General features: G+C 45.9%; 2 protein-coding genes and 1 long non-coding RNA gene across 6 annotated transcripts in view; 1 reads left to right on the top strand and 2 right to left on the bottom strand.

The window, feature by feature from the left end:
• The window catches only part of LOC116849811 (39S ribosomal protein L16, mitochondrial), a 6,348-nt gene extending 4,464 nt beyond the window's left edge, over window positions 1–1,884 (bottom strand). The window contains exon 1 of one of the 2 annotated variants that reach the window (XM_032827368.1): window positions 1,089–1,884. The gene's annotated coding sequence lies outside the window, so the exon portion shown is untranslated. The remainder of the gene's footprint in view (window positions 1–1,088) is intronic. The other variant, XM_032827367.1, reaches the window with a different exon arrangement.
• Window positions 1–2,349, top strand: part of LOC116849816 — a 4,243-nt gene extending 1,894 nt beyond the window's left edge. The window contains exon 2 of the long non-coding RNA XR_004379206.1: window positions 1,877–2,349. This is a non-coding gene — a long non-coding RNA (uncharacterized LOC116849816). The remainder of the gene's footprint in view (window positions 1–1,876) is intronic.
• Window positions 578–15,808, bottom strand: part of LOC116849809 (transmembrane protein 132E) — a 176,642-nt gene continuing 161,411 nt past the window's right edge. For 2 of the 3 annotated variants that reach the window (XM_032827363.1, XM_032827364.1), the window contains exons 5-10: window positions 10,855–10,998; window positions 8,909–9,784; window positions 7,441–7,879; window positions 6,030–6,457; window positions 5,247–5,539; window positions 578–4,958 (exon numbers count right to left, since the gene is read on the bottom strand). In XM_032827363.1, coding sequence (XP_032683254.1) covers window positions 4,214–4,958; window positions 5,247–5,539; window positions 6,030–6,457; window positions 7,441–7,879; window positions 8,909–9,784; window positions 10,855–10,998 — 2,925 coding nt within the window. In that variant the 3' untranslated portion in view covers window positions 578–4,213. The remainder of the gene's footprint in view (window positions 4,959–5,246; window positions 5,540–6,029; window positions 6,458–7,440; window positions 7,880–8,908; window positions 9,785–10,854; window positions 10,999–15,808) is intronic. The other variant, XM_032827365.1, reaches the window with a different exon arrangement.

Genomic DNA, 15,808 nt, shown 5'->3' with positions numbered 1-15,808 from the left:
TTATATATATATATATATATATATATATATATATATATATATATATATATATATATATATATATATATATATATATATATATATGTACTAACATACAAGCCCACTGACCCCGATCACGCTCAGTAAGACTAAGTAAACGCTTATGGCATCTGATAATCACCGAGGGCCCCTTATATCAAACGTCGTTAGGTAGTTAGTTATGAACGATTAGCGCGCGCCTGTCTCGCTTGATATTCGGATATGATCGATTCGTTTTCGCCGTGCTCACCGATGAGTCTCGCTCTTTCACGTCTATTCCACGAAGAAAGAATAACATAACAAGAAGAAACAAAGCGATCAGTCAGTGTCGCAGCTGAGATTGCGTGCTCGGATCCCGTACTTAACGCTAAGTCTGACCCATTTGCCGTGTTATGAGCTTCGTACTTTGATCAGCCTGAGGATGATCGCAACACCGCGGCAATTTGCAATGATAAAAGTAATAGCAGTTACAAAATAATCGAGCAATAACGATTCCATCGCCGGGAAACGTCACGGTGTCGCATCTGTCTCGCTCTGTCGCAATTGTCTGAATTTTTTCTTTGTCTGTTGCTTGTTGTCTGAAATCGAGCATTAGACGGTCTTACGTTGAGCGTTAAATGCGGAATGGGATTTCTTGTCTCGCCGTATGCACGTGGATAACGAGTTGACGGTATATATACACATAAATCAAGCTTGACGCATCGCAGTGATCGCGGGGTAATCGAGAGATACGTATTATTGGACGAAAGGCAACGTAGATCGCACTGTACGTTGATTAATAATAATAATATATATAAATATATATATATATATGTATATTTTTATATATATTTATATATATATTTATATATATATATGAATATTAGTAATTACGCTATAAGACTAGATTCTCTCGGCGGGGTACTCGCACGTACGTTGTTCCAATTCTCCCTCGACGATTTCGAGTAACTGTTACTCGTACATTCGTTTGTTCACGACAACGAGGCGTCGCGTCGTTGCCGCTGATTCGATCGAATCACTATTGTCCCACGCGATGTGCTAACACACACAACTTATGGAGTTATACATACATACTTAGACACGTAGTCCTTAGATGCGTTATTATAGTATAGGTTCCTGGCATAATCCTTGGAGTAGGTCGCTCACTTCTCACATCTTTATGTCTTGCTTCGTTTCACTCGATCGCTTCGCGGTGATCAGTTGTAGTTTGGAAAACAACGGGACGACTGTATGAGCTCATAACTACTTCTAGTCGACCGGGAAGAACAGATCTTTTTTTTCTCTCTTTTGCACGACCTCTCTCTTTTTTCTCATTGTCATGAACGCGAGTAAGAGCACATGTACTGAGCAAACACACGTCGCCGACCGTGAAGAATTCCTCTTGTCGAAAGGTACTGAATAATTTCCAATCTGGTAATTATGCTTGATATATGTGTACCTTGTTGTAAAAGATTTATATATGAATGAACTTGAAAAAATGTTACAATGTTAGTTTCATATCAAAAGTGGAGAATTAATCGTGTAAAATGTAAGATATTACTTTGCGCTTCATACTTTGAATTTGGAACCAACTTTCTGAAATTTTACTTTCTGTCTCGACAGAAGGATCTTCTATATTTTTTTATTTTATTTCGGTGTGTATTTTTCCAATAGACGAATTATCGATCGAGCTGATCTCTGAATTTCAATCTTGGCATTCTTAAGTCGAGTTCTCAAGGATGCTAAGCTTCTTCGTTATTAATCAACTATCCCATAAATTAAAATTACGTCTGAGCTACGATATGTTCGCTTAGTTTACATTTTCGCTCTTACTGGCGCATCATCAACGGTGTCGTACAGGGCTTTTCTTTGTATCTAGGTACAAATGCGGATACAGGATAAAGGATGCGCCTGCGTGATGGTGCATACGAAACGATTGCTAAAACTTCTAAGAACATCCCTCCCGGACACCTGGAATACTGCTGAACGTTAAACACACCGCGCGAAGAGAGAAAGGCTACCATGGTCGGTAAAGGAAATCCAATACGAACGGATATGTGACGAAACAAGAGGTGGGATAATCTTCGTGCCGCGCTGTCAGAACGTTCCAACTGACTTCAATATTTCGGACACCGTCGCAGTAAATATACAATTATACACTTGATATGACAAATATGTATATACACGTTACGATACTTCGCAGCAACTGACGTAGTACCTAGATACAAATGTGTTTCAAGCGCGGAAACATACTTAACCGAGATACTGTACCTAGACATGTGTTTACGCGTACGTTATATCTAGGTACCAGTACCTAGACGCGCCTTACACGATATACAGATCTCGCTAACAGATGTCTCTCTTTTTCTTATTCACTCACTCATTCACTCTCTTTCTTTCTTTCATACACCATACACGCGCGTGCGGATACGCTCACGTGAAAGCGCGCGAAGCGACATTCGGCATTGATAAAAATTGAAGAACGCGTCGCGAGTATTTTTCTTTTACACCTAAGAAGATCGTGGGATCCAGTCGAGGGGCGAGGGGTAATCTTTCAGAAGCGATACCAGAGAGCAGCGTTCGGGGCGTCGTAGTATATAACGTATACGCGTTCTCGTCGTCGGCGACGTTCCTCTCGTTCGAGTCCTCGAACGACTTGCGATTCTCTCTCTCTATATAGCCATACAAATGTAACTTTAAATCTGTAAGTCCATAATTAACATGCGCGCTATCGCATATATATATATATATGTATATATAATATATACATGTACACAGTCTTACAAAGCAAAATTTACAAACATTACGACGTACGGTCGATTGAATAAATATGTGTCCTCCGGCGAGGGTCGGGTCGCAAGTGGAGGCTCTGTCGTATCCTGATCGCGCGTCGCATCTCAACCTCGACGTCAGTTTTTTCTCTAGATAGACGCGACGGCATCGTACGTGAAATGAATACCCAACGAGGACCAGAGATTGGTGGAAAGAGCTAGGAAGAGAGATCCTACACTTCGGATACTTCGGATTCGGCGTATTCTTCGCGAATCTGTGCGATTTTACGAGAGAATTCCAGAATTCTCTAACTCAAAAGACTCCGTAGTCGTTGTCGTCGTCGTCGTCGGGTATGTGGTTCATCTATAGCACACAACGCACGATGCACAGGAGGGAGATGCGCGAAGATGGTAGAAATTGGAGAAATTTTCGCGATTCGTCGCACGTATTGTCGAGGTCGTGCGCGGGCGCGCCATCAAAATGCGCTGCATCTCGTAGCTGCCTTATTATGCTCACCTCTCGCGGCCCGACAACGGGAGGAGGAACCGTAGTACAGCGGAGGAAGGGCTTGAGCGAGAGATCAAGATGGCGCGGGGGCAAGAGCGAGGATCGGCGATCCCACGAAACGAAGGGAAGCTCGCAGCGAGGGACGAAACGTCGAATCGTCGTGTGACGCTCGTCGTCGTCGAGCGAGCGATTTACCTACCCCACTGGCCACCGACAGTCAGTTTTTTTAAAGCCTCTTGCGTGTGTGTGGGTGTGTATGTGTGTACACGGACAGTGCTCCGACCGATTTGTCGCGCCAATAATTTCGACTTTGCGCATGTGTCTTGTCCGAGGTGAAGACATTGTCGACATTGAAATAAGAATATTATTTTCTCCAAATTGCTTCTCTGCTATCGAACGTTATCAGTCTAAACGACAAGATCTAAAGACTTCGTTAAAGAAGAGAAAATAACTTACAATTAGAGATCGCGTAAAAGTATCGATTAGCAAAAGAATTCGCCGTTGATAGTCGATAATTCGTAAAAGCTATAAAAAGAAAACATAGGTAAAATTTCAGGAACTCGCGTCGTCGTTCGGGGAAACTGTTAGCGTTTGTGACGAATCATCGAGAGACTGTATAAATTGTGTGAAGGAGCGTTATCCTTTTTTCGTGTATATGAACGTGTGTGTGTGTACGTGTGTTCGTATTCGCGCGCGTTGCTCTTGACGTGCTGCTAGAAAGCTGACTAGACTATAGTCTAAAATACGAAACAACCGGGGTCGTCCTCGACGTAGCGGAGTCGTTCGCGCGAGCCGCAGTTGTCACCGGCGAGCTCTCGGAGAGCGACGAGAGTGCAAGCGGAGGTGGACAGTTCGATCCTCGCGCGCGCTAGCGAGGATCCCGGTGTTCCATATCGACGTTGACTACTCGACCTTCGAAGAGGTCGAACGGCCTCACCTAGGCATTCGACTCTTTCAGGTTGTCGAAGTACTGCATGATCTGGTTGTAGTCCATACCCAGATTGAGGTCGTCGAGCGCCACCGACTCCTCCTGCTCTTGAGAAGAGGACGAGGAGGAGGACGAGGAGGATGAGGCGGAGGACGAGGAGGACGAAGAGGACGGCGACGAGGACGGCGGGGACGTGGATGACGAGGCCGCGGTGGGAGTGCAGGAGGAGTTGACGCTGGAGACGACGGCGGATGTGGAGAACGACGAGAACATCGGATTGCCGACTATGGTCGCCCTCTTGATCTCCCGGGATCTCGCATCTTTCGAGTGTCTGTCGTCGTGGCCGTTCACCAGCTCCACGAGTTCCTCATCGTCTCCCTTCTGTTGCTGCTTCGAGTTGTTGTCCACCCTGGTCGTCTTTCCATGCGGCTTGATATGGTGCGACGACTGATGATGGTGCTGTTGTTGGTGCTGTTGTTGTTGCTGTTGTTGCTGCTGTTGCTGCTTGCTGTGCCGATGATTTCCATGATGGCTGCTGCCGCTGCTGGACGCCCTGTGACGATGTTTGCGCGGCGGTTCCGGAAGTCGTACGCTCACTCCTGTGTTCCTATGCGGCGGTACTGGTGGCTTGTAGTCTTCATTGCCGTTGTTTCCGTTCGCACCGATTGCCAACGTCGTAGCGGCTGTTGCTGTCGACATCGAGATCGCAGTTGGTACCCCGTGAGGTGGTAATGGCGGAGGAATGTCGTCGTTGCTGCAAACAAGTTCATGATGACGATTGTATATGGATGATGCAATGAAGCTTTCACTAATAATAGCATTAATATTTTGGTTGCAGTAACATCGAGCAATCGAAATAACTACTAAGAAATGTAAATCATACGTCATTATTACACAAAGTCTTCAAATTTGCTGGGGTGAAGTGTGACTTAAAATGAAAAAAAATTAAAAAACGCTTTCAACCACGTGAGAGAAAAGCACGCCTCCATATCTTCGTGGATCAAATTCTCTGTGGATAAAGAGAAGATAATTAAATATATACTCATTCCGCGCGGTGGTCATTGTCGCGGCTGCCATCGACGTCGTGGTGGTCGCCGCCGTCGCAGTGGTCACTGGCGTTATCACCGTGGATGGCTTGATCGCGGATTTCGTGGCGAAGCTGTTCCGCGCGATCCTGTCCCTCTTGCAATAAGTCGTGGTGTCGATAGCGCCGCTGGCGCCGCTGGGCCGTTGAATCGCGGATGGCAGCTCAATGTGATTCGGATTGTCGAAGCATGTGCCCAGCTCGGCCTCAGGCTCACCTTCGGCCGCCAGCGGATTACTCGTTACGCGCACCTGCCAAGCGAGTTTCCAATCAAACCGATCCAACAAAATCCCGCTTGTTTTGTATAAACGATATCGGCTGCATCGGCTTACCGGGCCGCTGCGTGCGCGAAACACGCGCGTCACTGATATTTACAGCAAATCCCGCGGTGCCCTCGAGCTGAATTTAATCGCGAATTAATCTCGAGCGTACTCGATGAACAGTCAGGGGACCATCGATCGCGTGTGTACGCGCGCGCGCGTGCGTATGTGTGTAATATGCTTTTAATTCAATACATACGTCGCAACCGGCAATAATAATTACGAATAATCTTTCTTTCAAATTAATCAACGCTCGATATAGCAGCCCGGACCGACTGGTGTGTACAGTCACAATAGTAATCAACACGAAATGCTTGACATCGGGGGACGTTCCATTCACCCGCACGGCTCGCAATTCACCCGACAACATAGGGAGATGAATCGCGGCGTCCCGGCGAGCCGAATCGACCGACTCACGTACCTGTTGCGGACCGCAGGCCGCTCGTTCGAGGGTCGCTCTGCCCAGCCATACCCAGTCGTGTGCGTTGGTCGTCGATTCTCGCGGCGGTCGCCTGCCAGACGCCAGTTGGTTCGCCGCGGCGCGCGCCCTGGCCGCGCTGGAGAGCACCGGGACGGCTGCGCCGGCTAGCGGGGAGTCCGGCGGCTGGGGCTTGAACTTGCTGGCGTACACCACGCAGGAGACGACAAAGACAACGATCGCGAAGCAGAACGCCGCTAGGAGCACGTACATCCCAATCTCGAGCGGACTCATGCGCGCCCCGCCGTGGTGACGCACGCCGACGCCGCTCATACCCCCTGAAGACATGCCATTAGCTATAGCTGTGCGATGCTGCCGTGCCTGCACCAAAGGCTCGTGCTCGTGCCCGTTCTCGTCTTTCAGCGGTAACCCTTTGCACAGAAAACAAAGAGAGAGAAAGAGAGAGGACAGAGTGAGAGAGAGCAGTGTGCTGAGTCAGAGAGAGAGAGAGAGAGAGAGAGAGAGAGAGACCAGAGAGAGGTAGAAAGAGAACTTCTTTTCCCCTGAAGCACCTGCGCGTCTTGAAAGCTGGACAACGACGACAAAGGAGGCATGCTGTCTCGGGAACGCGAGCAGAAGCGAAGAAGAATACTGAGCGCGCATTTGCACTCTCGCAGTGGTAATTGCACCAACGAGTGTGTACAGCGTATCTAGCATTATACCGAAGATATACGGAAAATACAGCCTTAACGTTAAAACTTCGGAATTACTTAAAGCAGGAAGAGCCAGAGCGAGATCATGTACGCTTGGACGTTTCGCTCGCGGGCTCTCGCTCGTAGTTTCCTGAGCTTCGTGTGGAAAAAGCACGTTGTTGTTGTCGCGGAGAGATTCGAAGGATCCGGATTTAATTCCCTATCACGGCGAGAGGTGGTTATCGATAAATATCGCGGCCGCACATTGAGCGAGTCGGGCAACGTAGTTGCAACGACCTGTGATAAACAGGCCGCGTTGTCATCGCGAATTATTCTTCGCGGGAGAGACATTTGACATTCATAAGTACAAAGGTGAAAACCATCATCGTACGGGGAAATGGACGGGCGGGGAATGCGGGGAGAGGCGCGCATAAACAGAGGCAGCATGCAGACGGAACTTTTTACGGTACAAGCCAAATGGTCCCGGTGAGGAAAGTTTCCGCCAGGAAACACGCTAAGGAACGAATGCACGTGCGCACGGTGTGTGGCAGTTATAAAGCGTAGAAAGGAGCGGAAAGAAAGAGAAAAGCGAGAGAGGAGGGAGAGAGAAAGAGAAAGAGAGAGAGAGAGAGAGAGAGAGAGAGACAGGAATAGAGAAAGAAAGAAAAAAACAAAAACAAAAGCGGCAAAGAGCGCGGCAAAGGGGAACAGGGTCTATTTACCGATGATAATGTCATGCAGATCGGGCGCCATTTCGCCGCGGCTGGTTTTCCGTTCCCTGTGATTTTGTGAGCCGACCGTGCCGCCGCCGTCGTTCTGCACGAATTCCGGCCGATTGGGGACCTCGCTGGAGGTGAAATCCACCTCGACGTTGGCGGATGCGCTCGCCAGCGCGGCGGCCGCGGTCCTCTGGGAGGTTTTGCTGGAACGTCTGCCGGAGAGCCGGCAGGAGTCGGCCAATTGTAGACTGACGCGCAGCAAATCGCCGCGGCCTTCGCCGATCGCGATGACCCGGGGATGATGCGACGCTACCATCGGCGCGAACACCACAACTTCCTTGTCCATACTCTCGACCAGCAAATGGTAATCGCTCACGGCGATTTCCCTCAGGGGCGTCCTGAACCCGTCCGCGAACTCGACGTCGATGTCCAATAAACCTTCCTGTTAGTACAATACACACATCGATGATTGCGGCAAGAGTTTATGCAGTTTGCCCGGACCCAGTCTACACTTTCGTAGCTCTTGGTCGCAGACGCTTCGGGGGATTTGTAGTCGATTATGCCGAAATGAAGATCCAACGGGATAACATCGTCGCGATCGCGCTTTCGATAGAAGAGATGTTACGGGGAGATATTCACACGTTGATTGCCGCGGGGGTCACCGTTTAACCGGTATATATATGTATATATATATGATTTCATCGAGACTTCATTAATTTACACATAGAGATAAAGTGTATTTAACAAGTTGTATTTAACGAATTAAATATCGTAGTTGGTGGAGAGCTAAGGAAATGACCTGATAAATATGTACATCGGGAAATATATACATAAAAAAATCTCAATCTGTATAACTTTTATAATTTAAATGGGGACCAGGTAAGGAAATCGTGGATGAAAAATAATATCTCTATTACCGCGGCTAAAAACATTCGCTGAACATTCAGCTGCATTAAAACTCGGTTGAGATAACTGAGAGAAATTGACTGAGTAGAAATCTCTCGGAGGAATCTTTCTGTTCCTGCAGCCGAGTTTTTCATCTGGTCTCTAAGTGACAAAAATTCAGTTACACTAACACAGTTGTTTTTTTCCGTACGTGACTTTAGTTATTTGAACTTCGAGACAAGCCGTACATTGAAAACAATCTCGGTTTGCTAAGAGAATGGGAATCAGATGAAAACTCGATGACAAGAAACAGTATCTCCGTTATCGCGACTGGAAAACGTTCGTCTGGACATCCGGCTGCGTTAGAATCCGATTGAGATAACTGAGAACTGATTGAATACATATCTCTCTTGGAACCTCATTGTTCTTATAACAAAATTTTCGTCTTGTCCTCAGATAACAAAGAAAACCAGTTAATCAAGTTCTTCCTTCTATGAATTACCGTAGCGACCAATGCATTAATAGATCAATCAGACTTGTTCAATCGCGTCTGCATTCGATTTCAACTTCATTGCGATCACCTCACCTGATACTGAGCGGTCAATCTCCTGGTGACGGAGGTCTCGGCCACGTATCCGTTCTCGATCGCGGTGTCGGGACTGATGCTGAGCTGAAGTCCGGAGACCACCGTGACGGAGAGACGCGTGACTGACACGCGGTCGTTGCCGACTCTGACCTCCTTCGCGCCGATGACTCTGCCGGTGATCGGCGACAACACCTGCACCTCTGTGCGACCCACGCCGCGCCCTTGGACTATCCTGCCCTGGAGAAGCGTCGCTATCCGAGGATCGGAGACGCGCAACATGCCCGCCACCAGGTCGGTGACGCGCAGCCAGGTGCGACGATTGACGAAGTACGAGATCCTGCCGGAGTCGTGATCCGTCGCGAGGAACCGGGCGTGCACCTCGACCGGGCTCTGCTGGAAGCGCAGTCTGCAGGTGGCCGGTAGGTTCCGCTCAATCGAGTTGTCCCATCCGTGATCGCTTCCACGGTAACGTTCCTCCTGTTCGTCCTCGTCGAGCGCCGTGTCCGGGTCATCCACGTCCATGGACGTGTCGTCCTCAATGGAGTCCTCGAGCTCCACGGCGCTCCTCTTTTTGGCCCGCGCGGTCGCCGGCGGCGACGTCGACGTGAAACTCTGCGTGGGGATCTCCGAGTCGGGACCCGTCGCGTTCAGGCTGCGCTTGCTCTTGGTGCTCACCGCGTGCTCCTCCGGCACCTTCCAACCCTTGATTTGACTGAGTCGCGTGTCGACGACTGTCACTTCCAGCGGAAACTCGGGCATCCACACGGTGAACTTCGCCAAGCCGGTGTACGTGCCGTATTTGACGAGCACCGACGCGTTGCTCGAGCCACGAATCTCCGAGCCGTCTACGTACACGCTGCTGCACGAGGACGATACCTGCGAATTCGCGCGACGATTAAGTGCCGGATGGAATGTTCGATTCCGAGCGACGATCGCTCGGGACGCGACACAGCGCTTGGGACTCGTATGAACGCGGATCGGAATGTCGACAGTTTGGAACTTCCTCGAACGTGCTGCGCACACAGACGGACGTAACGCCCTCAGTATATAACACGCAACTAGGTTATGAGGATTTTCTAATCGCATTATTATTATTTGACTTATTATTTATTTGTTGTTCAAAAAAGAGTGTCGAAGCAGCAATTCGTTACTCTGCGATAGTTTTTTCGTTATAATAATATAATGATGTTCAGAAACAAATATGTGCAATTAGAAAGTACTAATGTCTCAAATATTATGCGTTTTAAGACTATTATGTCGGCCTTTGGATGCATATTGTTTCCGAGCTGACATCTTTCTCTCGATATATTCCGAAAAAGTAAGGTAAAAGTACCAATTCCCGGACACGTATGTAATCCTGAACATTCTTATTATTTTGATCTTTAAATACGAATATTTAAACTTTTAACATAGAATATATGTATATACTCAATACTTATATATATATACATATATATATATGTATTTTTTTTAAAGGATTAGATATATATTCGAACATTGGTGCTTTTACCTCATTGATAAACGTTCTTTTCGCGAATTGTGTACGGAATATTCGTCGAAATTTTTAGCAACGCATTACAGTCGATAAAGAACAAATTAATGATCAAGGATGAATTAATCGTTTTCAACAATATGCATTCTCTTTTGAAGAAACATCAATGCAGAAAAGACTTTAAGACGTAACGAAACGCGAATTCAACAATGCATATTGCAGTTACGATATTTCCCTCTCTGAAGCATATCATTTCGTACGCGGGAACTTTCCTCGCTCGTCGATAGTAGTATAATAAAATAGAGACGAGACTCCATGAGATATCGCGCGAGACACGGCGGCGAGGAAACGAAGGACTGACGGGATCCAGCCATCGCTGCACGACGCCGAGATTTTCCCAATTAAGCGGCCGGGAGGCTCGATAAGCACGAGAGGTAAATTAAAAAGCAATTACCTTGAGAACACTCTCATCCTCGGAGTGACAGGACGACTGCAACGTGACATCGGCCACCGTGCCGGCTTGGCTCACGATGAAAACCTTCATCCCTTGCGATACCTGACGTCCCGTCAGCACCGCGGTATTCATCACCTCCCAGTTCTGAGACGAGGAAACAAAAAACGAGAAAGAAGAAAATATGAATCACTCTTATGCACGCGCAGCGGGACAAGTAACAGTTGACAAAAATTCGCATCCTCGATTTTTTAATAGTATGCTCGATCGAAATTTGCATTTATTTCAATATATGCGCTCTTTCTCTTTCTCTCTCCCTCTCTGTAACTCTTCATTGATAGCCATTATCCATTATTCATAACTGTTATCCATTCTGTTTCAAACTTCATTTCCTATTTTGTCGTGACAAGATGAAAGGCGCCGGGCGATATTAAAAGATATGAACGAATCGCCCCCCGAATGCAAAATTCGGAAAAAAGAAAAAAAAAAACGTAAATTAATAAAGGGAAACGGCAATGTTCACAAACAGTATATAAAATCTAAAGAAGACGATCGATCGAATCGCTCTTTTGTGAGCATGAAAAGTATGCTTTGTTGAAAGCGAGGCTTCAAGTGGAATCAAAGAGATTGATTCAAGAAGTGTTTCAACATTGTCGTAGTTATCCTTCAACAATTCCAGACAACTACATTAAGAGAGGAAAGTATCTGGGAAATAAAAAAATATCGGGGTTAGTACTAATAACATATCTACTCGTACTACGGTGAATATTTTTCAAAATATATACTTTCTTAAAGCTTTAATCTCTCTTGAAAGCAATTATTTATTCTAATAAAATAAAAGAATTTAGACTTAATGGAATATGTTATTTTTTTTAGTGTACTCAATGAAAAAATATTTTTTATTTGTTAGATACTTTTTCTCAAAGTGTAGGAGAAAAAATTTTAAAAATTTTTCTTCATGCTTTTGTTTCTCTATCTTTTTTTTACATTTCTTCCGGATACGGTGCGCGTTGTATGCATACTTCCTCGAATTCACGTGAGAACTTTGAGAAAGATGCGCGGGAAAACTCAAAATCGTCAAAATCCGTTCGCGTGAATCGAGGTGGCCGTGTTGGAAAGGAGCGTTTTTCGTGACACAGAGGTCGTTCTCGCGAGAAAAAGAGCACTTTCTCCGAAATCACTGATTTATCTATGAGCTTCGCTACGTTTTAATGCCACGAAATCGCGAGAAACCTTGACGATAAAGCATAAACACGAGGGCCGGCAGATTTGCGGACAATCGTCAAGTTTGCCGCGCGGTCACTTTGCAAATGCCGGAGAGGGATGCTCGCAGCCGCGCTGTTATGGGCGCGTTCACGTGTGTGGAAATTACTTTCCGCGTTTACATCCGCATTGAGTCCGCGTTTACGTCCACGTCCGCGTTTACGTTCACGCCCGCATATCACTTGTGTACTTTCTGGTTCGTCAGCAGGAGCTCGGCAAAAGGGGTCGGAGAGGCTCAGCCTGGTCCACCGGTAAGCCATTTCCAAGTTACCTCCTGCGCAGACCGGCCTTTGGAAGGAACATCAAACGGCTCGGATATTGCAGCGAGGGAATTTAAATCTCTGACCTCGCGCGGGCTCCCTGTATACCCCGTTGGCGGTTGGCAAGTGTCTATGTGCTTGTGTGTGTGTGTGTGTGTGTGTGTGTACGCCAGTGAACTGTATCACCGCCGACGAACGCGCTCTTACGATGGTAAAAGTGGTGGCGGCGCCAAGGCTTACGTTCCGACCCAGCCAACCAACCCCCGGCTCTTTCCTTTCCTTTCATCAAATATTTTCCGAGCTGTATCGGGACCCGTGCGAATATTTACGAGACCGCCGAGCCGTACGCGGGTGCGTGTGTATGCGTGCGAAAGCGTGCATATGCATGTGTGTGTGTGTGTTTGAGTGGGAGTGCATGGACTGTTATGACTTTTACCATGGAAAATATTTCGGATCACCGGTTACAATCGCGCGTGCACCAACTTTCGGTTCAATTTTTGTTACGTGTTAAAAAAAAGAGCTAGAATGCACGGGAGAATTGTTGGACCAATTTCAAAGTCGATATTTCCGTGATGGAAGTTTTATCGGACAGAGAGCATGTCTTGCTGCTCCGCGACTCTTTCGCTTCAGGCGGTATTTTTCGGTGATTCGTAGCGTTGCATTAAAAAATTGCTCGCAGTTAGAAACGTTGGTACGTTTCAGCATTCGGTGATTTAGAATTTACACTGGTACACTGAGAAGAAAAGGATTAATCTAACTAAAATCATAGTGATTTTTTCATAGTGATTAATCATATTTTTAGTAGAAATGGCAGTAATAACATGCATATAAAGCTATTACCACTAACATTATAGTAGGAATTTAATAAAAAAATAGTTTCCTCGATTATAATTTATTCTTTAAAGTAAGTAATTATTTCTCTATATCATTATACAAATATCACAGTTACAAATGTCAAACATTTTTTCTCAGAGTACAGGATTTTTCTATTCAATTTACCAAGTTCTACCTGCAAACATGCACCTAAATCCAGATGATCTGTATAGTTAATGGATATTTGAAAGAACAAGTTTTGTCTCTTCATAATCTATTATACAAAATATTCAAAAAGTCCTTCTGCCGGCAAGATATTTTGAAAATAAACATTTTAGAGAAAAATATTAAATACAAAAATTATCGAATATCAAGTAACGGATTCGGTGAGCATATTAATTAGATCCTTGGCTGAGCTTTCAAGATTAGAGGTAAAAGTCGTTTTGAATATTTTCAAACGGAATATCCTAGATTTTATTGTATTCTTATAGGTGCTGTCAAAAACATTGGTTATAAACCCCTTTTTTCGATAAGAACTTCCTGAGTTGAGTTCTTAAAGTAGACGCCAACATTAATATTACCTAAGGTATACCACGCGAAGATTGCTAGGATTTACATAACGTAATTACATTGCATAATATATAATCTGGAAAGACGTCTTGGGCTTATTGAGTGTTTTCTAAAAACGGCGAAAATCGGACGAAACAGAAAAATGGTGGGAGAATTTCCCTTCAGTTGAACGAGTTCTAACTATATACGAGCAGTTGGGCATCCAAATTCAGACACTGTGTATATGTGATCTTATCTTTTCAGAGCACGTCTCCGTCTGGTACTTTTAGCACCAGAAACCACACACATGGACCAAGAGAAACTTAGACACTAAGATTAATTTTAGACTACACTGAAATTAACTTTACATAAATATAATATGTCCATTTTTAAGAAACATTAGAATTATTTTACCAAACGACTGATTCATTATAGTTGATTTATCTTTCACGGAAAGCGTTCTTGCTTTTGCATACTCGAGACATTTCTTTATACTTTAATGGATGAACTTGTTGCAGGATCATATATTTTAGGAGTATAACAAATGATGAACCTTAACACGTGAACGAATCACACGCGGTCTCCTTTCAGATATTTTCGAGAGTGCAAGATTATTTTTCGATTTCATTGAAGGAAGGTGGAAAATGTTTCCCGACCTGGAATCTGGTCAAGAAGAAAACAGATGGAGAAGACGGCAGGATGACGAAGACTTTCCACGCTATTGCGCGTAAAATATGCACAATACAGGCCATTACCCCGATAAATTTCGACGGAGGAGACGAGCGCGCGTGTCGGAGGCCGTTAATTGATAAATTAGATAATTAATTCGTTTACATATCCCTTTGAAAGCGCCGCGGGCGCGGGAAGTTGTCGGAAACTCGGCGCGCTTCTTGATTATCCTTACTCTAATTGCCGCCCCCTTGCCGCGCGAGACATGCAAACGAACTTTTTAATTAAGAGAGACCTCGCCCTCGACCTCTGTCCTGCGTTATCCGTTAGAAACGCAACGTCGCGATATCGAGTCTCGCAATCGAACTCATAGTCGACGGCACGATTTCACACGCATTTAACGCATTCGCGCGGTCATTGAAAAAATTATTATTTATATATATAACACAGCGTAAAGTGTTGTCTTGCGCAAACTGTTTGTGTGTGTCATAAGATTTGCTACGCTCGACGATTCGAGGAAACGCGTAGAAAATTTTTCTGAGATTGCGATTCTACGAAACGATCACCGAACGCTGCAAAATTAACACGATGCGATATTAATTAAATTCTCCTTTAGAATGTTCTTCATATATCTGTACACAGAGAGGATAAAATAAACGCACGGATTTAGCACAATTTTCTCAACCAAATCGGTTATTTCAATCGCGTGACGTCCTACTTTTTGGTGCTCGTCTCGGAAGTCGAAATTAGACTCTTTTAATTAATTCGTTTCAGCAGGCGAGTGTTTCAATGAATGTGATCGCCTCGGCAAAGTAGGAGGACGAGCTTTCGCGCGTAGAGCTATGCAACGACCGTGCGCGCACCTGCTGTGTCGTGTTACTGGAAATTGCGAGCGTGTCATCCTCGCTTAGATAGCGCGGAACCATCAGATCTAATTTACATACCCGGGGTTGCGTCCCGACCGTGCCGTTATGGACTGCTTAAAGAGCGATTTGACAGAACCGTCTTTGGCTCTCTCGCGCCTGCAAAGTGCGGCGCCTTCGCCGCGCCGTCAATTGTCACGTTGCTCTTTCAATAACCTTCCCTTTCCAGCCCCTTGTCGATCCCGCGATGTCGATTAAAAGAGTCCTTCCCCCGAATCAATAATTCGAACAATTCCATCGTTTTGTGCGCTTCATTCTGCGTGTCCACCCAGGAACGACACGAGAAGCAGCGCGGGAATGCCAGCCGCCAGGGCGTGCAGCAATTGAAAATTTCATTACAATCTGTTGTTACCAGCTGGATCGCCGAAATGGGAGCACGTAGCCAGCCGGTGGGATCGGTGTGCGCGTGGATATCGATAAAATTTTGCCGCGGCTAGAAATATCGCCGTTATGGTGAACGCGCGGGCGCGGAAAAGCCGT

Source organism: Odontomachus brunneus, unplaced genomic scaffold (assembly GCF_010583005.1).
Source record: "Odontomachus brunneus isolate Ranch 3 - 2012 unplaced genomic scaffold, Obru_v1 Obru_scaffold_126, whole genome shotgun sequence".
NCBI classification, from domain to species: Eukaryota; Metazoa; Arthropoda; class Insecta; order Hymenoptera; family Formicidae; genus Odontomachus; species Odontomachus brunneus.
Note: the sequence above shows the minus strand (reverse complement) of the source record. Positions and strands in the feature narration are given on the sequence as shown.